Genomic DNA, 22,261 nt, shown 5'->3' with positions numbered 1-22,261 from the left:
AAATAATTTTCATCACTAGGGTTCTGCGATACATGATATAAAATCTACGATTCTGGGACTTTCCTGGTGAAGCATATTGTTTATGAAAGTAGCAAATCTCATCAAAACAAGATCGACATATTGCAAAAAACAAGATGAAAAGCATTTACCACATTTTTAAAGACCTACCCCCGGATCCATGATCCAGAGAGATTTATAAAATTTTACAAGTTCAAAATGATCAAAAAGCTTTGAAGCTCCTCTTCCCTAGATATATTTTTTATCTCAAAAATTACACTTGATGTTCGCTCTAACCTGCAAGCGACTGTCTATCATATTACGAGCTATTCCCTAGACAAAGCATTGCCCATATGCTGTTAGAGGATCTGTGAAAAAGAACACATCACCTGCACAATGGCATACAAAGCCCTGAGATTCTGGCCACAGCGGCCTAGAAAATGTAACGAATACTGGAGAGGCGCTTCTTTTACACAGTCTTTTTTGGTCCTATTGAATCCAAAAAATTATTTTCACATAACATTTTAAATCACATTAAGTATATAAGTCAAACGAGCTCTTTAGCACCTTTTACATAAGAAATGATGCTATACCAGTAACAATAACAACCCCTAAGTAAAAGATACCTACAGAATAAAGTCAATTTGTGCTTATATGGGAAATTTAAAAACCATAAAAAAAAAAAAGAAAACTTTGAACCAAGTTTCTTCAAATTAGACTGAATTCATTCCTCTTCTGGTGAAAAACAAAAGTTTTTTTCATAAAATAATAGCACTTACCAAGATGATGACTAAAAACAAACAAACAAAAAAAAACCTCTAACTACAGACTTAAGTGAAGACACAGCGTACTTTTCCACTTCTGCTTAGAGAATCCCTAGAATGACTCCAGCAGCATGAACAGCAAAATTTAGGTCAAGAGGCCAATTACTCACTGGTACCATCAAAGGCAGGGACAAGTTACTACTTCTCTCTGCCTGTTCCTGTTTCCTTTGAGAGTCACTGTTACGCAACCACAGAAGTAGCTTTAGAGAATGCCAAAATAATAATAATAATGAAAAATAAATAAAAGACATTCACAAAGTATTGCTTCTGGAAGCAACTATAACTCTGAACCACTAGGTCAAAACTATCCTCATCATCTCCATACCCTCCCTACCGTTTCACTCCCCGTTTTCATGCTACAAAGTGAACTAACAGGCCTAGAAATTTTGGTCCATTGTTAATTAGTCAGTTTTTAAGTAGCACAAGCAGACTGATAGTTCTTGAATCAACCAAGAACAGATTCCAAACATCTTAAACAGAGACTAACCTGGAGGTGACTGGTGCTGAGGCTCAGCTGTGGTCTTCCCTGGCCCCAAGCTCTTTTCCAAAGGTTCCCCGGGCACCAACTGAGGTTGGCCTGCTCTGAGGAAGGCCGGGCTGGCTCCTTTGGTCTCCGTGACCTTTGCAGAGGATGGTGGCTCCAAGGTGTCAGCAGAGAAGACACGGCTCTTTCTACCAGGAGAGTCATTAAGAGCAGCTTCCCTCTCACCAGGGAGTGCAGGGAGCCGGAGGATCCTGTGATGCTGCTGAGGGCTGGGGAGCCTTGGAGACAGAGGCGAGGGAACAGGTGACGTCCGTTTGTGTGTGCTGGACTGCGAGGCTGAATTATTAAACACCTTGCCGAGAGCTGCTGGTGCTGGGGGGCATGGCTTCTTCTTATCCCCTCTGGGTTGGGAGGAGTCAGGACCTACTTTGTGGGGCAGATCCAGAAACAAGGACTTGTGGCCACTGAGGGACAACCCGGCTCTCCTCTTGTTTCTGGTTTCTGGGCGAGTGTGAGGGATGCTCGTGTGGACAGGGAAGCCCAGTCTTTTCCCCTCAGGGGCTTCATCTAACTTCTCGCTCTCTATCACCTTCAGGAGGACCTTGTTCACAGCCCCCTGGGCACAGGCCGACGCACTAGAAATGGTGGCTGTTTCCCTGGCTGGCGACTGCGATGACCCATCCCCTTGCCGCTCCTTGCCCCGCCGCCTGGAACCATGAGCCCCGACCTCAGCTCCCGGGAGGGTAAGCAAGTCAGCTTTGGGTACAAACTCAGCGTGGGCTGCTGGGCAAATGGCAATCCTCGCCTTACCCTTAGAATGCGTTTTAACTACTCTTTGTACGTGGGAGGACAGGTCCTGAACTTTGGCCACCACTTTGGAGACAGGTATCTGCTTGCAAGTCTGCTTAGCCGGCTTCTCCATCTCATCCTTTTCTGCCTCTGGACGCTTCTCAGGGTCCTGGTGACTTTCAGACAAACCTGTTTGCTGATGCTGCAGCCCGCTGCTCGGCGGCCTCCGAACGCCCTCCCCTCCTACCTCTGGGGAGCTGCAGTCAGGGGGCAGCACTTCTCTTCCGAGCCCAGTGTCCTTGAAAGCCGTCTCAAAGTTCCCAAGGCTAAGGTCTGTGTCTGGCGTCTTGGGAATGTCTGGGGGGCAGCTCTCTCTCCTCTGCAGGGATGAGGCAAGTGCCCCATTCGGGAGCAGATTTCCTTTCTCCTCTAGTACCCAAAGATTAGGCCTTGTTCTAGAAAGAGGAAGGGAGTGGCTGGAACAGATCTGGTCCTTGCCCATCAGAGGAGCTGATTCTCGGCCTCCACGCCCTTTTCTTTTGGTCCTCTTCTGTGGGAGAGCCCCAGCGCTCTCTCTCCTTCCACCAGACCTCCGAGGCTTTTTGTTCCCGTGGGTGCTCCTCTTACTGGGAGGGCCCACGGGGAGCTCTCCCTGCCAGTCACCAGCACTCTGGAAACAGTCATCCTCGCGGGCCAGGCTCACGGACAGCTCTTGCAGCTTCCCCTCCTGGTTCCCCATGGTGATCCCGAGGATGTGGTCTGAGCTCAGGAGATCGGTTAGCAGTCTCTCCCTCTCTCTTGTGAGTTTGTACAGCTCAGTTAGAATGTCTTTCGTGGGAGTCTGCTTGAAAAATATGTCGCCTGGATGTTCGTCCGGCTCCTGGCTGAGGCTGATGATGTCTGACTCCTCCCTGACTTGGTAGCAGTTATGAAAACCTTTACTGGATCTGTCTAGAGTTACAGCGCCCTTGTATGAAAATCCTCTGACTTCCCCCTTTGGAAGATAGAAGCTGATGTAGCAGAGTTCCGTAATGGGCTTATGCAATTGGAGGGTGCAATGAGTACCTTCCATTATGCCTACCTAATTATTCATGCCTTGGAGATGCCAGTTTGTGGTCAGGCTTCCCAGGCTCCAGTGGTGAGGCATGTGATGGTGGCTCTGCAGAGAAAGCAGCTGACAGTCATCTCCAGCAATGAGACTGCCTGTTAGAGGAACAGGGGAAGAAAGCAGCTTGTCTAACAGAGTGCATAAATCACACACCAACATAAAATCAAAGCGTAACCATGACTTATCCTTCCTCTCTGGCTGACCTCAACAACTCAAGGAATCAGACAACAGCCAGATTTTAATCTCTTCCTCACTCCCACCCCACTCCTGATCAGTAGAACTTTTGTATAACTGAGAGATGGGAAAGTCCTCTCATTTCACCCCCAGGACAAAAGTTCCCTTTCACTCCATGGGGACTCACTGTGCAGCCTGGATCAGGTCTCTCAACTTCTCTAGACCTCAGTTTATGTTCTTCTGTAAAACAGAGCTATCAAAAGTCCTTCTCTAGCAGGCTTTAAGATCCTTAGAAAACATAGCCATTTTCATAACTCATATTTGGAATATTACTTTGCAAAGATAGATCAGGCCTTTTTACCCTCTAAAAACCACCTTCAAGATCTGAGCTCAAATTGTCGATTTAACTTAAAACACAATGTGAGGAAAGATCTTAGGCCCCAAATTTGGAGTCAACAGTAAACATTTCAATGTAAAAGTTTAAAATTTAAATAATTCAAGTCTTAATCAAGTTTTGTGATTTTCTTTTTTGTTTATTTTTTGTGGTTGTATTTCCTTCTTATTTCCTTCCTGTTGTCTATTTGTAGCCAAATGGAATGGCAGAGGAACAGCAAAAAATCTATAAGGAAGTGCTGGTCCTGTACACATTTTCAATGACTTCACCACAGAAATGGCTGAAATGTCACATAATTAGGGAAGGTGGCTGCTTCCTTGTGTAATATGAGGGACCTCAGAAATGTCTCTGTGGCTACCATCCCCACACACAAACTCTGTATTTCTAGTTTCTTAAGTTACTGCCCAGTCTTCAAGTCTTCCTTGCTTAAAAGAAGCACCGCCCACACCCTGGGAATGATAATACAGTAACTATTAATTAGCCCTCGATATCTTTAGTGCATTATTTTCCTCAGGTTTTTTCTAACTGCTTCTAAATAGCAAAAAGCTACATAAAAGTATATTTGAGTGAAGGAAGAGAGGAAGGAGGAAGAGTCTGGTAAAAGTAACTCCTTGAGGAAGAAAGAGAAAATTAAGAGTGATAAAATGAAGGTTATGAAAATTGCAGATATCTGGTCAAACCAGAATGTCAGGAGACCAGGAAAGGCCTTGCCTCTTTCACAGTTGTACATGGGGCTGTTCTCATTCAAGCAGTCTTTTTTTTTTTTTTTTTTTTTTTTAGAGATGGGTTCTTGCTCTGTCGCTTAGGCTGGAGTGCAGTGGTGCAAACATGGCTCACTGCAGTCTCAACATACTAGGCTCAAGTGGTCCTCCCACCTCAGCCTCCTGAGTAGGCGGGACTACAGGCACGTGCCACCACCACCCAGCTAATTTTTTTGTAGAAACAGGGTTTCGCCATGTTTCCCAGGCTGGTCTGGAACTCTTGGACTCAAGCGATCCTCCCACCTCAGCTTCTCAGAGTGCTGGGATTATAGGTGTGAGCCACTGCCCCCAGCTGTATTTTTTAAACTTTTCTAAAATGTTCATTGCCAGCATTTTCTAAAGATGCACATGTGTAGGGATACTTAACAATTATTGGTACAAACTCTCTGCATATGTCCAAGAACTCACTTAGGAGGTAGTCTCTTATTGTGTAATTTATAATAATCAGTAATAAAAGCAATTGCAAAGCTGTCAATATCCACTGAGCACGATACTGAGCACTAAGCATTAGGAGTTCAGTTAATGAATTCTCAGACAAACTGAAGAGAAGCAGCAGATGAGCTATGCTGTTCTGGAAACACAGAATGCTCTCCTTTCTCTTCAAGCATCATTTTCCTCTAGCTCCTCTTATCTCCTCAATTCCCATGGATTAGGAGAATTGTGTGATGTCGGGGGAGGAGTGTTAAAAATGTTCAGAATTGGCTGGTGGCTCATGCCTGTAATCCCAGCACTTTGGGAGGCCGAGGCGGGTGGATCACGAGGTCAGGAGATCGACACCAGCCTGGCCAACATGGTGAACCCTGTCTCTACTAAAAATACAAAAATTAGCTGGGCGTGGTGGCACGTGCCTATAATCTCAGCTGCTCATGAGGCTGAGGCACGAGAATCCGTTGAACCCAGGAGGCCGAGGTTGCAGTGAGCCGAGATCGCGCCACTGCACTCCAACCTGGTGACAGAGTGAGACTCTGTCTCAAAAAAAAAAAAAAATTCAGAATCCGTTCAAAGTCACAGCACAGTTTATGCTGTAAATTTCAAATAGGAATATGACAGTGTATTCTATTCCCCAAGAGAGGGAATTTGTATATACTGAGCACATATACACTTATATTTTCATTTTGTTGTCTCATGTAATCAGTACATCTCCATTTTACAGATGAGGAAACTGAAATTCAGAGAGATAAAGGAACTTGTCTAAGGGAATATGGCTCCGAATATGCAAGTTTCAAACCTAGGTCTGTCTCACTACATTGCTTCATAGGTCATGTTGTTCTTCATCTACTGCCTTCTACCAACAAATTGGTTTTCCATCTAATTTGAATAGAGGAGTTTTTTGTTGTTTTTTTTTTTTAATTTTGTTAACTTGGTGTTACTTAATTTCTTAACAAAGTCTCACATCTTGCTACTTTAACACTCACTGAGGCCAGGCTTAGCAGCTCGCCTCTGTAATCCCAGCACCTTGGGAGGCCAAGATGGGAGGACTGCTTGAGCTCAGGAATTTGAGACCAGTCTGGGGAACATAGTGAAACCTTGTTTCTACAAAAAAAAAAGAAAGAAAGAAAGAAAGAAAGAAAATTAGCTGGGAATGTGGTGCAAGTCTGTACTCTCAGCTGCTAGGGAGGCTGAGGCAAGGGGATTGCCTGGGAGGCTGAAACTGCAGTAAAAAAAAAAAAAAAAACCACACTCATTGGAGAGCTTCAGCATGTCTGATCAGGTAAAGTGCTGCCTCCTAAGGTCATCGCTTAAACAATAAAATCTAGAAAAAGGGCACCAGGAGTTCACTACAGCTGGTATAGACAGTAAAAACACTCAATGAAGATTCCAATTTAGAAATAAAAGAAGAGAGGGACTGATATAAAGGCCATATCCTTTATGAGAATTACGGACATGTGGTGCCTGTTTACAGGATCAAATACTTTTTCCCCCTGGTCTTTATAAGTCTTGGTTATGTAAATGGAGAAAATGTCATGGTTAGAACTCTGTATGTTAGTCACAGCTGGGAAACTCAAGTCAAGATTTAGAAAATTATAACATTGGATGTTATAGCAATAAAGCCACAACACAAGGCATAAAGCTACTATTATTTAGGAAAAAAAAAAAAAAAAAGAACTTCACACTATTGCCTCATCCACCCAGAAACTTCCATAGAGAATGCTCTTACCACACTTGTGGTACACACATCCGGAGGCAAAGAGGAGCAGAACAGAGGGAAAAAAAAGAAATGGAAATTTGTCTTATGATCCTGGGACTACAGTTCCTTTGTTCTGGGCCCTGAGAAGCAGTATGCTATAAGAAACTTTGTACTGAACATAGACGAAGGAGCTTCACTACCCCAGGATCCATTGAGGAATCCTAAGCTACTTATTTATACTTGTTATAAAAAGATTACTTCAGAAGTAGAGACAAGACAAGTAGGGGGTAAGACTAGTGGTATAAATCACTTAGAAAGGTCTTTCAGTATTCCAGAAAGAAGTGTTGATGGCTAAAACTAAAGCAGTAGCAATGTGGATGGAGAAGAGATAGTCAATTTAAAAAGACAGATTTCAGGCCAGGCATGGTGCCTCATGACTATGATCCCAGCACTTTGGGAGCCTGAGGTGGGTGGATCACTTGAGTTTGAGACCAGCCTGACCAACATGGCAAAACCCCATCTCTACTAAAAATACAGAAAAAATCAGACAAGTGTGGTGGCACATGCCTGTAATCCCAGTTATTCAGGTCTCACGCTAAGGCGTGAGAATCGCTTGAACCCAGGAGATCTAGGCTACAGTGAGCCGAGATTGTGCCACTGCGCTCCAGCATGGGTGAAAGAGTGAGACTCTGTCTCTAAATAAATAAGTAAAAATTAAATAAAAAGATAGAATTGAAAGGGTCTGGTGGTTAATTGAATATGTGTGACAGGAAAGAATTTAGTTTCATGATTTCAGATGTAGGTGGCTGGGTAGATTGTGGTGCCATTCACAAAGATAAATGCACACAGAGGAATAGGCTTCAGGAGAAGAAGATGAATTCAGTTTTGGAAATATTGAATATCAGGAGAATAATCAAACAAATATGTCCAGAACACTGCTAGATGTAAAGGGATAGAGAATGAGATCTATGCTAAAGTTAACACGTTTGGAAGGAATCATACAGTATATAAAGTGTTTCAATTCCATGTAAGATAAAGTAAGTGCACTCTATCCTAGCTCTCCCACTGAATGCAACTGCAAAAAACACCAACATAAAATGCATAGAGCAGCTATCTGAACACTCTAAAAGCAAATGGTAGCAAGCAGTTGGATGAGGAAGACCAGGCTTTGAAATATCACCCAACTGTAAGGCAGTTAAGTTTCTCAACTTTATCCTTCAGTAGCCCTTAAGCCTGGACTCAAATGTGCCTGAAACATGGCAGTGAATATCAGCACAAACAGAGGAAGTTATAGGAGAAGTCCCGTAATTCAGAATCAAGAATAGGAAGACGTTTTCTTGTTGGCACCTAAAGCTCCGAGGGAGGAAAGCATTTCTCTATGATTAGAGGAATTGTAGTCCCGCGATGTATGGGGGAAAACCCCTATTCCTTTTTCTCTCACTCTGTTCTGCCTCTCATTGGTTTCAGGTGTGGGCAGAGTTGCAGGAAGTGTGTAGCCAAAGAGTTGGCGGGTTAATAGTCCTAGATTTCTAGTGAGAGGACTGAAATCAGAGCCTCAGAGAGTCCAGAAGTATGGGGGAGATTATGGAGAAGGATCTTACAAAGTGACCCGTAAATGTATTCATGGACACCTGAATTAACCCCAACCTGTGGATTGTGGCTCTGATCTTAAACAGCATATGAAGGGCTTTGAAAAGAAATGAAGAGATAAGACAATTTCCCAGGGCCTCGGCTGGCCACTGGGTGGCACATACATGGGATGGAGCACTGCAAAAGCTTTGAAACTGCAACTGACATGAAAACCACAGCCCACAGAAGGCTCACTGGAACTTGCGACCTGAGCCAAACCAGGCTCACTAGCTGGCTGTTTCAAGAAAAAAGCATCTTCCCTGAGCAAATGAACTTCAACCTCAACTCTCTGGTGTGTTCCACGTCAGAAGAAGGCTTTAGAGCAGGGCAGACGCTTCTCTGTGACAATCCATTAGAAAGTCAGAATGCAGTATGGAATCATCACACATATTTTTCATCCAAGAAACCAGAGGAAAAAGAGCTGTAAGTCCTAAGAGAAAAAAAGCAAAATGACAGGAAATCACTGTGCGGTGGGGTTAAACGCACTGGCGTTGCAATTCCATGCTGAGTTCACAGGACTATTTCAAACAGCATTGCCTCATTCTACTCGGACTCAAATGCAGCAGCTCTGCAGGAGTCACACACTAAATTATACATCTTAATTCGGCCTGTGAAGTGACCTGCTCTGGTTATGTTCAGGGTAAAAGCATTTTACTTCCCAGGGAGTCTTCACGTCTTCTGTTTCCTCTGACAGGCTCCAGGCTGGCATTCTCTCTATGACAATGTTGCGGCAGTGATTTCTCCCTTGACTCTTTTTTCAATAAACAAGTAGATTACCTCACTGTAACCCAAGTAAAAATATTTGTTGTGCTTCATCATAATGAGAAATTATTGCCTTTTAGAAAATGCTGTCTATTGCTCATAGCATATTTCACCAATGCTTAAAATAAGATTCAAGAATTAGTTGTAGTCATTCTGTCTGCTGATGGCAGACATCCTAATTGATTTTGGCCTTAAAAGGCCAATGCAAAGCTTTCTTTGCCTAGTCATTGGCACAGTCTTTCCCTGTGACTCTATCTGAGCCCAACACGGCTGATAGATTACCGGTATTCCATTACTAAACTGGAAATTTTTTATTAATCCAGTCAAATTCACACTCTACCTTTCACACTTTCCTAAGACCAAGAGACTGACTTTCATGAACTCAATCAACAAGTTCCCTTGCACTGTGGCTTCTACTAGATTTAGCCATTGGAAAATAGTAACAGATTGGAGGCCAGATGGAAGAGGCTCAGGACCTTTATCCCCTGGCTCCCTGTCTCCTGGGCTAGAGTTTGGCAGTAGGCGCGCCCTGTACTGAAGACCACGCCCCTCTGGGGTAGTCCTCCTCCAGCTGCAGCTGCTTTCTCTGAGTACCATTACTGCTCCCTCCCCTTGCTCATTTAGACCTAGACGGCTTTGAATTCTGCCTCTTGTGTGTGATTTTGGACAAGTTATTGCCTGCCTTTCTCCTTTCCATCCACCCTGGGATGGAGTGCAGCTTTTTCAAGGAGGAGATTAACAACACAAAGTAAGGCTGGGTGTGGTGGCTTACACCTGTAATCCCAGCACTTTGGGAGGCTGAGGCCGGTGGATCACGAGGTCAGGAGATCGAGACCATCCTGGCTAACACGCTGAAACCCCATCTCTACTAAAAATACAAGATATTAGCCAGGTGTGGTGGCGAGCGCCTGTAGTCCCAGCTACTTGGGAGGCTGAGGCAGGAGAATGGCGTGAACCCGGGAGGCGGAGCTTGCAGTGAGCCGAGATCATGCCACTGAACTCCAGCCTGGGCAACAGAGCAAGACTCTGTTGAAAAAAAAAAAAAAAAAAAGGAAGTTCTGCAATAGGTTAGTGGTTCTTCTTCTTTCCATGGAGATTTTCTTTTTTTTTTTTTTTTTCTTTCCTTTTTTTGTTTTTCTTCTTTGGAGATAGGGTCTCACTCTGTCACCCAGGCTGCAGTGAAGTGGCATGATCTCAGCTCACTGCAACCTCCAACTCCTGGGCCCAGGCAATTCTCCTACCTCAGCTCCTCCAAGTAGCTGGGAAAACAGGTGCATGCCATCATGCCCAGCTAATTTTTGTATATTTTGTAGAGACAGGGTTTTGCCGTGTTGTGCAGCCTGGTCTCGAACTCCTGAGCTCAAGTGATCTGCCCACCTTAGCCTCGCAAAGTGCTGGGATTACAGGAGTGAACCACTGAGGGGTTTTTCTTTAAACAACCTACACACACTGTAGGAATAGGAGTGTAGGAATAATAACAAAATTACTATAATACACAGCAGAAAGAGACCTATTCTATAAGGTATCAAAGAACAAATCAGAGGAGTTAAAAAAAAAAAAAAAAGAGAGTCCACATCATGTGTGCAGGATCAGAATAACACTTCAGGCAGAAGAAAGCATTTTAAAGTAGACCCTCATTAAAATATGGGCCTTGGACAGGTAGAGATTAAGAAAGTGAAATTCCAAGAGGAGGAAACATAATACAAGACTGAGAAAACAACTAACAAGTACAAAGGGAAAAACTCTTTTTAGATACGTGTCAGGAGAGGTAAGTCAAGAAAGTGATAAAAGGTACCAAGTCATAGAAGGATTTTAATCAGGTTGGTAGGAAATTAATGCTATCTTCATAGACAAATGATTGATGAAGCCATGGATGGTTTTTGACCAGGGAAGCAGTATGTTCAGCACTACACTTAAAGATTAAGTCAGTAGTAACATCGGAACAGATTGGAGAAGAAAGAGGACAGACAGGGAGTCAAGAACAAGAAGCTGGGGACAACATCAAATTCTGCAAAAAGGTCAAGAAACAAATTAGAAGTGTTACAGGCCGGGCGCGGTGGCTCACGCCTATAATCCCAGCACTTTGGGAGGCCGAGGCAGGCAGGTCACCTAAGGTCAGGAGATCAAGACCAACTTGGTCAACATGGTGAAATCCCATCCCTACTAAAAGTACAAAAACTAGCTGGGTGTGGCTAATTAGCTGGCACCTGTAGTACCAGCTACCCAGGCAACAGGTGGGAGAATCGCTTGAACCCAGGAGGTGGAGGTTGCAGTGAGCTGAGATCATGCCACTGCTCTCCACTCCAGCCTGAGTGACAGAGTGAGACGCTATTTCAAAAAAAAAAAAAAAGAGATGTTACAGAGTTTTAGGTAGCAACTTTAGTAGAGTGGGAGAACACCAAACTATATTACAAAGAGCAAGAGAGAACACTGATGGTTAGGACAAAAAAATATGAGTAATAACCTGTACAGGTGTTAAGGCTTAGTCTTTGCTATTTTGGTTTCTTTTCTTGTCTTTTCTTTTTGAGACTGAGTTTCACTCTTGTTGCCCAGGCTGAAGTGCAATGGCACAATCTTAGCTTACCGCAACCTCTGCCTCTTGGGTTCAAGTGATTCTCCTGCCTCAGCCTCCCAAGTAGCTGGGATTACAGGCATGCACCACCATGCCCGGCTAATTTTGTATTTTTAGTAGAGAGGAGGTTTCTCTATGTTGGTCAGGCTGGTCTTGAACTCTCGACCTCAGGTGATCTGCTCGCCTCGGCCTCCCAAAGTGCTGGGATTACAGGCGTGAGCTACCATACCTGGCTGTTTTGTTTTTTTGTTGTTGTTGTTCTTGACACTGCCCAGGCTGGAGTACAGTGGTGAGATCTCGGCTCACTGCAACCTCCACCTCCTGGGTTCAAGCGATTCTCCTGCCTCAGCCTCCTAGATAGCTGGGATTACAGGCGCCAGTCACCATGCCCAGCTAATTTTTTTACTTTTGGTAGAGGTGGGGGTTTCGCCATATTGGCCAGGCTGGTCTCGAACTCCTGACCTCAGGTGATCCGCTCGCCTCAGCCTCCCACAGTGTTGGGATTACAGGCGTGAGCCACTGCGCCCGGCCTGTTTTGTTTTTTTTTTTAAAGACATGGAAAACATAAGCGTGTTTTCAGGTTAAAAAGAAGGAAGTAGCGAAGAAGGAGATATTGGTGACACAATGAAAGATGGTATAAAATATGGGACAAAAGGCGCCAAAGAAGACATGGGCTCAAGGACACAGGGGGAGGAATCAGCCTTGTCAAGAAGGAGGATGGTTTCCTATTCAAAGACTAAGGTTAAGTAAAGGAAAAAAGATTATTATGAGATAGCCCTGACATTGAGAGAGTTTACATATTTTCTCAATGATTTTTGTTTTCTTCAAAAAGACTGTAAATTTATGATTTTCTTTGCATTCTAACAATGTCACAAGAAGGCAAGCATTAAACTAGTTTTCTGGAAGCAAAATTCCTTCTTGGGAAACTCTGATTTGACTGTGAGACCACCAACACAAGCTCTGTCTTATTTTAACATACTGGCAAATCTCTACAGAAATAGAGGACAAATTTCAGCCAACAGAATGATTTTAGATGACAACTTTCTAGCCAAAGTCACAGCTGGGTATTAGAGGAACAAAAGGGGCTCCTTTTTGTATATATTTTTTCATTGCTGTTCATTTTTTTGACCCACAAACCAACCCGCACAGATACTCAGAGATGCTAACAAGGTGTGCGCATTGAAGATCCTCTCAAAGACTTTTGGGAATTCTTTCTTTGCCTCTCCCTTACCTTTTCAAAGCTTAATTACATAAAGAAAAATGAGTATTAGCTTTCCACATGATTTCTATGAAAATTAGATATTGAGATCCTCAACATATCGCTGGTTTTATGTCACTATCTAGCTAACATCATCTAGAGGAGATAAATGAGTATGCTGAGGAAATAAGCCCCTTCCCCCTGATTTAATTTTTAATTTTTATGGGCACATAGTAGGTATATATACTTATGGGGTACATGACATATTTTGATACAGGCATATAGTGCATAATAATCACATCAGGGTAAATGGGGGATCCATCACCTCAAGCATTTATCATTTATTTGCATTACAAACATTCCAGTTATACCCTTTTAGTTATTTTTAAACGTACAACAAATTATTGCTGACTGTAATCACCCTGTTGTGCAATCAAATACTAGTTCTTATTGATTCTAACTATGTTTTTGTACCCACTGCCTGATTTAAAAAAAGAATCTGTAGATAGGAGATTCCTACTCATTGAACATTTAAGGCTTTACCAACAATGGTGACAGCACAACATCTCACCAAAGGTGGTCTTAGTACATTTTACTTTGTAGTTAGTAAGACAAAGAAAGCTTCCTTTTCAAACATCGGGAGTATCTTTTTTAGATATGTGAACACATTCTGTGGAGTTTGCTTTTGGGAGAACTTTACACCAGGAACGATGGTTGCATATGTTACGTCAAATTTGCATTTTCTGATTAAGGAAGCTGCTCTTGAACAATGGCTTTCCAGTTAGAGAGCACAAGGGGTTTAAACAGATTTTTGTTTTTAACAGGCAACTGCAAACAGACTATTGTAACCCCATTTTATAGAGGATTGAGGGTGTAGGCAGGGTGCTTTGATGGTACTCTCATTTTTAAAGGTCTGCCACAGAGCACAGCTCTTAAGGAGGAAGCGGGAGACTATGGAGGCTCTCCAAGACAAAGCTGATCTGTCATCTCTCCCAATTCCCTGATAGACACATCTGTTGACAGAAAACCTATTTTTTGGTTGTTGTTAAAATATCTGTTCATTTATAAACCTAGTAACATGGAAGGCAAACCTATTCTAATTATCTCACATTATGTGTGTTTTGATTTTATAAAATACTGGAAATCCTTTTATAAATCACAGTAATATGACATCTGTGTAAAACGTCCATAAAAGAAGTTCTTGGGTTTGAGCTTCCATTTGAGCCAAACCACCACGTGAGGCAGACGTAGCAGAAGCTGTTATTGTCACTGTACACCCAAGGAGGCTAAAGGAGACAAGAAATTTCAAAGCCACTTGCCCCTGGTCAGACAACTAGTGAGCAATGGGACTGGACTCGAATCCAGGTTGCTGGACTCTCCGTATGCTGCTGTTTCCACTACCCTAGTACCACTGGCACTCCCTTTTTTTTTTTTTTTTGTAAAGAAAGAAGACCAATGAAACAAAATGCCATTTTTAAAAAGCCTCAAATTTAAAAATATATTGCTGGATAGGACTTAAAATAAAAATACAATATAGTACTATATGCAGTGAAGCAAGTGGACTCAAAGCCACTACTTTGTAAAGATTTCTCATTTAAATATAATTTTATTAAATCTTGAAGTAGATACCTTTTAAGAAAAAATTCATATCCCATCAAATACTCAGAATTCTACAGGAGATTATATAGGCAACAGTTTCATAGGTGTGTTTGTTTCCTTTTTGCTTTGTTGCTGTTGTTCAGGGAGAAATACTGGTATTACAGTTTTACAAACTCTTTTGTTTACCATGAGGATCGAGGAAAGTCCTCTTCATCTTACTCCAGCGTTATTTCATGAAATCCATCCTAAGAGTTAGTTATTTTGAAATGCACTTCATAAAATACCAGTGACCATATATATAGACTGCTTAAAGAGAAGGATCTACCCAGGGTAGAAAGGGATGGGCAATCCAGCAAGGGAAGCATTGGGCCATGAGTTGGAGGCATGCATCCCAATCCAACAAGGCAACTGGACTCACCACTGCTGTGTGCCAAGCTCATGTGTTTCTTAGTAGACTAATCAAGGGGTAAAAGATAACAATCTGTGGCAAGCTGTAAAAATCTAGTAAAAATTAAATATTTAGGTGAGGTAATGAAATGGGTAGATTCATACTTGGTTAAGGAGAAGAAAGAGGAGAGGAGAGAGATGACATTAGCCAATGATATGGTTTCGCTGTGTCCCCACCCAAATCTCACCTTGAATTGTAATAATCCCCACGTGTCATGGGCAGGGCCAGGTGGGGATAACTGAATCATGGTGGTGGTTTTCCCAATACTGTTCATGTGGTAGTGAATAAGTCTCATGAGATCTGATGGTTTTATAAACGGGAGTTTCCCTGTACAAGCTCTGTTGCCTGCTGCCACGTAAGATGTGCCTCTGCTTCTCCCTTGCCTTGGCCATGATTGTGAAGCCTCCCCAGCCGTGCAGAACTGTGAGTCCATTAAACTTCCTTCCTTTATAGATTACCCAGCCCGGGGTATGTATTTATTAGCAGCATGACAACAGACTAATACAGCCAACATTTCATAAGGTCTTAACCAGTGCTATGCCTTTGGCTAATGTACACCATGCCTCATTCATTTATAGTTGACCTTTGACCAAAGCAGGGGTTGGGGTGCTGACCCCCTGCCTGCACAGTCAAAAATGTATGTATAACTTTTGATTCCCAAAAGCTTTACTATTGATAGCCTACTGTTGACCATAAGTCTTACTGATAACATATACAGTTGATTAACACATATTTGTATGTCATATATATTAGATGCTGTATTCTTATAATAAAGTAAGCCAGAGAAAAGAAGATGCCATTAAGAAAATCACGAGGAAGGGAAAACATATTTATTCTTTATTAAGTGGATGTGGATAATCCTAAAGGTCTTTATCCTCATTGTCTTCACATTGAGTAGGCTGAGGAGGAGAAGGAAGAGGAGGGGTTGGTCTTGCTGTCTCAGGGAAGACAGAGGCGGAAGAGGTGAAGGAGAAGGGAGGGAGGAGAGACAGGCGCACTTGGTGTAACTTTTATTGAAAAAAAAAAATCACATAAAAATGGATCCACCAAGATCAAATCCATGTTATTCATGGGCCACCTGTAATTCTCATAGTCTTATGAGTGGGTACTAATAATTTTTCCATTTTACCCATGAGCATCATGTAAGCTTAGGGAGGTTAAGTAACTTGTCCAAAGTCACAAAGTTATTCAGTCACAGAACTGGAACTTGAATCCAGGACTATTTTAAAAGTTTCTCTGGGCAAAAGTGACAAAATACTGCATTTCTTAAAAGTTCAGGGAGAAATAATGAATCTGTTATGGAAGGCCATCTGGGGGCCTCTAATATAAGGATTATTTTGCTTCTCTTCAGAAAAATATGGTTAACAGATTGTGTTTATTATGCAATTAACTCTATGATCTATGTGCCCCTTGATCAGAATATAAATTATCCATCTAGAAGCAAGGACAAAAAACACATAATGTTTGCAAAATTCCTGTTAGGAATTCCTCTTTGTCCTGAAAGTATGTTAGTGCTCACGGTTTAAGGTTTCTGTCAGAGCCTAGAGAAGAACTTGTCCCGCAATACCCCAGAGACAGTGACAAAGGTTAAAACTGGACATCACCATTAAGTTTGCCTCAAGTCAAGTAAAAGAACTGTGACTGAATTTCAGTTTCTGCCACAGGAAAAGTGCCAAAGTAACAAAGCTTGATGTGGCCCTTTTTGTGATTAGGAGGTTGGCTGTGGCTGTGGACAGCTGGTATCTGCTCAAGCATTTAAACCAACCCCAAGTTTGGCACGAGGCTGCAAGTTCTAAAGGTAATATCTAAACCAGATCTTACTAGCCCCTATCCCTTGATATTGGAATTTAAAAGAATTAAAGTCTCAGTCACCAGTGCTAAGACAGAGACCCTCTAGGTCATAGCAGCCACAGTTTGACCCAAAGGGCTTAGCAAAAAGAAGTGGTGCCACCATGGGATGAACAATACACAGCTTCCTCTTGATAAACTGAGCTGCTCTGGGAACTCCCCATTTGACTGCCACTCAAAATTTTGATACTTTGTACAAAAATCTCATATCCACAATTCCTGCAGTTGGAGATGTCACAATAGTACTTTCACATGATTTACATACAAGTTTAGAAGCATTTCCAGATGATTCCACAAATTCATTCTCAACAGTCTGTTAATTGATCTCAATAGAAAGGCAAAAACATAAAAAGGACATCACTTATTAGAATGGCTGACTTGAAAAGGATAAAGGGGAACATAAATATACATTTATGAAACTAATAAAAAAGCCAAAGCTTTGTTGCCCTAGATAACTTGTTACAGCAGTCTCATGCTACTTCTAGAAATCTACTATGCTCCTAGGATTCAAAACACATCCTCAAAACACAGAAATAAAAATCCTTTGAAAACATAAAACAGTTTAATAAAAACAATTTCTGAATTTGACATTACTAAAACTTCAAATTTGATTGAAGGAATAAATATATGCAATAAAAAAATTCAAATGGAATTTTGAGACAAATGGCTACTGTTGAGATTCCTAATGGGAAGAAGGATAAGCTTCTTCCTCTTACAAAAATACCAGGGAATTTCTGGGAATTAAAGAACTCTGAGCACAGTTCTGACATCAGGAAGATTTTACATCGCCTGTGGCAAATGTCAAAGACACTTTGATGTAAAAGCAAATATATGATAAGTATAGCAAATAGGTCTGTAATGAGAAGGAGCTGGGCCTAGAGATCCAGCTTTTTTAAAAAGGCCTTTTTTTCTTTTTCTTTTTTTTGGGGGGGGGGCGGGTAATAGCCTTTTCCAAAAAGTTGCAATCAGCACAAATTGCAAACTAAATCTGTGAGCCAGATGAGGCCACTATTGGGCATATTGTTTATTCTTTTATCATCAGATGAAGTAATATTTTCTAAAGTAGACACACACTTGCATAATCACTTTCCCAGTTGGACGATTCTGCATAGATTAAGAGATCAGGATTACCAAGAATATCCTTCTCAAAAAGCCCAACACCATCAGGAGAAAGATGCATTTAGCTGCATTTATTTAAGCCAAATAAATTTATAGCATTCAAGTCTTTCTTCTAAAAACCATATTTTGTGGACCAATAGAACAGAATAGAGTACCCAGAAATAAATCCACGTATTTACAACCAACTGATTTTTGACAAGGGCACCAAGAACATACATTAGTAAAGGACAACCACTTCAATATACAGTGCTGGGAAAACTGGGTATCCATCTGTAGAAGAAATAAACTAGACTTGCTATATCTCTTGATATAAACAAAAAATCAACTCAAGGTGGATTAAAGACTTAAATGTAAAACATGAAACTAGCAGAGGAAAACACAAGGGAAACACTTCGGAACTATGGACTAGGCAAAGATTTTATGGCTGAGACCTCAAAAGCACAGGCAACAAAACCAAAAATAGACAAATGGGACTATATTAAACTAGGAAGCTTCTCCACAACAAAGCAGAGTGAAGAGCAATGCAGAGTGAAGACACAGCCTGTTGAATGGGAGGAATATTTGCAAACTATTCATCTGACAAGAAGCAAATATGCAGAATATACCGGGAACTCAAACAACTCAACAATTTTTAAAAAAACCCGTTGAAAAATGGGCAAAGGACAAGAATAAGATATTTCTCAAAAGACATACTAATGCCCAACAGGTATATGAAAAAATGTTTGATGTCACTAATCAGGGAAATGCAAATCAAAACCACCATGAGATATCATTTTAACTCAGTTATAATGGCTAATAGCAGACAAAACAATAACAGATGCTACTGAGAATGCAGAGAAAAGGGAACTTATGCACTGCTGGTGGAAATGTAAATTAGTACAGTCATTATGGATGAAGATATCTCAAAAAAAAAAAAGGTACCACACATGCAGTGAGAGTGCTATGTGGCTCTTCATGAGTGATGGGTACAGCCATCTGCACAGGGAGGTGCAACTTAGTCACCAAGGGATGGGCAGAAAGGGGAAGAAGTGTAGGATACTGACACTGGTTATGTGGTTTGACACAGAGTTGGAAATTCTTTATTTTTCAGCTCTTTTAACCGCGGCAATTTAACTTCTGCCTCATAAGGTTGTTACCTTCACTTTATGGATCATAAATGGATTCACAAGAGGTTCACGAGAAGGAAGTGGCAGAGTTGGGCTTCAACACAAGGTCAATGTAGCCCCAAAGTCAATAGTCCTCTAAGTGTAGCACATTGAGTAGAGATTAAAGACTGTCAATATTCTAGCTTATCAGAAAGTGTTTTTAAAAATAGAAAAAAAGAAAAGAGAAAACACAGGATTTCAGTAATTTTGCAGAAAATATGAAGGATAAAGAATCAGCCGGGCGCGGTGGCTCAAGCCTGTAATCCCAGCACTTTGGGAGGCCGAGACGGGCGGATCACGAGGTCAGGAGATTGAGACCACCCTGGCTAACCCGGTGAAACCCGTCTCTACTAAAAAATAAAAAAACTAGCCAGGCGACGTGGCGGGCGCCTGTAGTCCCAGCTACTCGGGAGGCTGAGGCAGGAGAATGGCGTGAACCCGGGGAGGCGGAGCTTGCAGTGAGCTGAGATCCGGCCACTGCACTCCAGCCTGGGTGGCAGAGCCAGACTCCGTCTCAAAAAAAAAAAAAAAAAAAAAAGAATCAAAGAATGTGACTTTACGAGGAAGAGAACAGGGAAGGGAGTAAGAGGGAGGCAACTGTTAGAAAGCATGCAGTAAGTACAAGATTGATCTTCCCAGAGGTTTTCTAATACAAGGGCAATACCATGTATCCCATAGAACAATGATGAAGCAGCTGAAGAACCTCATAATACAGTTGCTGTACATCAGGGTGACCCACCTGACCCCACTCTGAGATATCCAGTCTACCTCTTTGTGAAAGTAATGAATCCTTTATAGGTTTATTACACAGCTAGATAGGCAGGGAGACAGTTTTGAGATTGGAGGTACAAGGAGGAGGACGTATTACAAGAAGCTGGGGAAAGAGGGGAAGTTGTCAGTAAGATGGATGAGGTGAGAGAGAAAGATAAGGGCAATGGAGAAAAACAGTATCTGACGCAGACAGAAGAAAGAAGGTAGAAGTTTCTTTGTGTTTGTAAAAGACTTTAAGACACCATGAAAACAAGCAGTGCTGCTTCAGGGCCCAGGTGAGAAAGCATGCTTGCTGATAGAGAAGGGGCCACTCTCCCCCACGCCCCATCTACTTCATCCCCTAAGAACTCAAAATGATCATTGCAAAAGCCTGCTGTAACCAGCGTAGCACCATTTTAATGCAGGTCACGGGGGGGCGGGGGGGGGGCGGGGGGGGAGGTGTAGAGAGAGAGGGGCGGGGAGGGAGAGAGAGGGAGAGGGGGAGGGGGAGGGGGAGGGGGAGGGGGAGGGGAGAGGGAGAGGGAGGGGGAGGGGGAGGGGAGAGGGAGAGGGGAGGGAGAGGGAGAGGAGAGGGAGAGGGAGAGGGAAACTTGAGGAAATAACCAAAGGAGCTTTTAAGAGGTGAATTAAATCCCATGTAAGGCCGGACACGGTGGCTCATGCCTGTAATCCCAGCACTCTGGGAGGCCAAGGCGGATGGATCACGAGGTCAGGAGATCAAGACCATCCTGGCTAACATGGTGAAACCCCGTCTCTACTAAAAATACAAAAAATTAGCCGAGTGTGGTGGCAGGCGCCTGTAGTCCCAGCTACTTGGGAGGCTGAGGCAGGAGAATGGTGTGAACCTGGGAGGCGGAGCTTGCAGTGAGCCGAGATCTTGCCACTGCACTCCAGCCTGGGCGACAGAGCGAGACTGTGTCTCCATAAAAAAAAAAAAAAAAAAAAATCCTACATAAACAGGAAAGAACTAAGATTCGATATCATATGTATTATTATTATTAATGTGGCCTCACTGGAACCTATAAACAACGATTTCTGGGTTATTAAGCTTATATAGGATGAAGAAGGAGTAAGTGATACAGAAAAGGCTATATAAAAAAGAAGAAACTCGATGAAAAATATTATTTTCTTTTCCCAAAGAAAATAAAAAACATCCAAATGAAATGGGTTTCTTTGGAAAGTTTGCTATCGTTGGACATTTTCAAGTGCATGTTGATGACTATTTGATAGAAATTCTAAGGAAATTCTATCTATTTCCACAGACCTGTAAGTCCTTCTTAATACCTCCCCCTCTCAGATTCCAATCCATTACTAGATCCGATTGATTTTACCTCTGTGTGAAAGACCAGATGCTTGGATGAGTTGGCCTTCAGAGCCACTTCCATTCTGAGCTAGTATTTTGTGTACATTATGTTATACAATCCTCTTGGAAAGGCCAAGAATGTTTTCTCTCTTAAGCTATATTCCATAATACTGCAAATCATAAAATTTTCATTTCAAATACAAAGTAGATCCCAATCATCAACTTTTTTTTTATTCAGTTAGTTAGACCATTTAATTCCTTAACACACATAATTTGATCCACTGATACTTAAGGGATCAATCAAGTGTTTCTAGCCCCAATACCAGCCATTGTATTCTTGAGAGCATAGGATCATATTCAGCTTATATGATGCAGTTTTCCATGTTGCCAACTCCCATTCTCTGAACATTGGCGATGACAAGATCCCTGTGTAACCCATATTTAGACTTATAGAATAGGGGGACAATGAGAAATCTTTCCGCAAGCCACACTTGAGTGTCTCCCATGAGCCAAGTGCAATGGTTCAATTACATCAGGATTTCTATTTCAAAATCCGGGTGCCAACCTACAGGGTTGGACAGGGAATTTGTTACACTGAGAACTTTTTAGATGGAAAGAATTTTTCTTACCACATCTGCTTTAAGTAGTAAAACTAGTTTCCTTTCAGAGGAGGGAACGACTTTTTTTTTTTTTTGAGACAGGGTCTCACCCAGGCTGGAGTGTGGAGTGCAGTGGCATGATCATGGCTCACTGCAGCCTTGACATCCAAGGCTCAAGCAATCCTCCCACCTCAGGCTCCCAAGTAGCTGGGACTACAGGTGCGTACCACAGTGCACAGCTGATTTTTGTTTTGTTTTTGTTGTTGTTTGGTCGGTTTTGTTGTTGTTGTTTTGTTTGTTTGTTTGTTTAGACAGAGGGTTCTGCCATGTTGCCCAGGCCAGGGTCAAATTCCTGGGCTCAAGTGATCCGCCTGCCTTGGCCTCCCAAAGTGCTAGGATTACAGGCCTGAGCCACCGTGCCCAACCTGAAGGAATTATCCTTTAAGAGCTAGGATGTCAATTATGGAGACTTCCTAGGTTATTTCGAGGGAAAGAATTGACATTCTGGAAGAAAACCTCCTCACACTTCTAAGTGTTTTACCATCTATTTTCTTCTTTCACTACTTCTATTTTGAAAGAAATTCAAGAAGGTAGGTAGCCTTTATTTCT

The 22,261-nt window shown here is 42.2% G+C and overlaps 1 protein-coding gene across 2 annotated transcripts in view; it reads right to left on the bottom strand.

Annotated features, from left to right (window-relative positions):
• The window catches only part of FMN1 (formin 1), a 425,302-nt gene that overhangs the window by 383,391 nt on the left and 19,650 nt on the right, over positions 1 to 22,261 (bottom strand). Inside the window, exon 4 of one of the 2 annotated variants that reach the window (XM_033190692.1) lies at positions 1,309 to 3,297. In XM_033190692.1, coding sequence (XP_033046583.1) covers positions 1,309 to 3,166 — 1,858 coding nt within the window. In that variant the 5' untranslated portion in view covers positions 3,167 to 3,297. Of the gene's footprint in view, positions 1 to 1,308; positions 3,298 to 22,261 lie in introns of those variants that run through there. The other variant, XM_033190690.1, reaches the window with a different exon arrangement.

The sequence above is a fragment of the Trachypithecus francoisi genome, unplaced genomic scaffold (genome assembly GCF_009764315.1).
Source record: "Trachypithecus francoisi isolate TF-2019V2 unplaced genomic scaffold, Tfra_2.0 Lachesis_group3, whole genome shotgun sequence".
In the NCBI taxonomy this organism is placed as follows: Eukaryota; Metazoa; Chordata; class Mammalia; order Primates; family Cercopithecidae; genus Trachypithecus; species Trachypithecus francoisi.
This window is presented reverse-complemented; position numbering and strand designations above follow the sequence as displayed.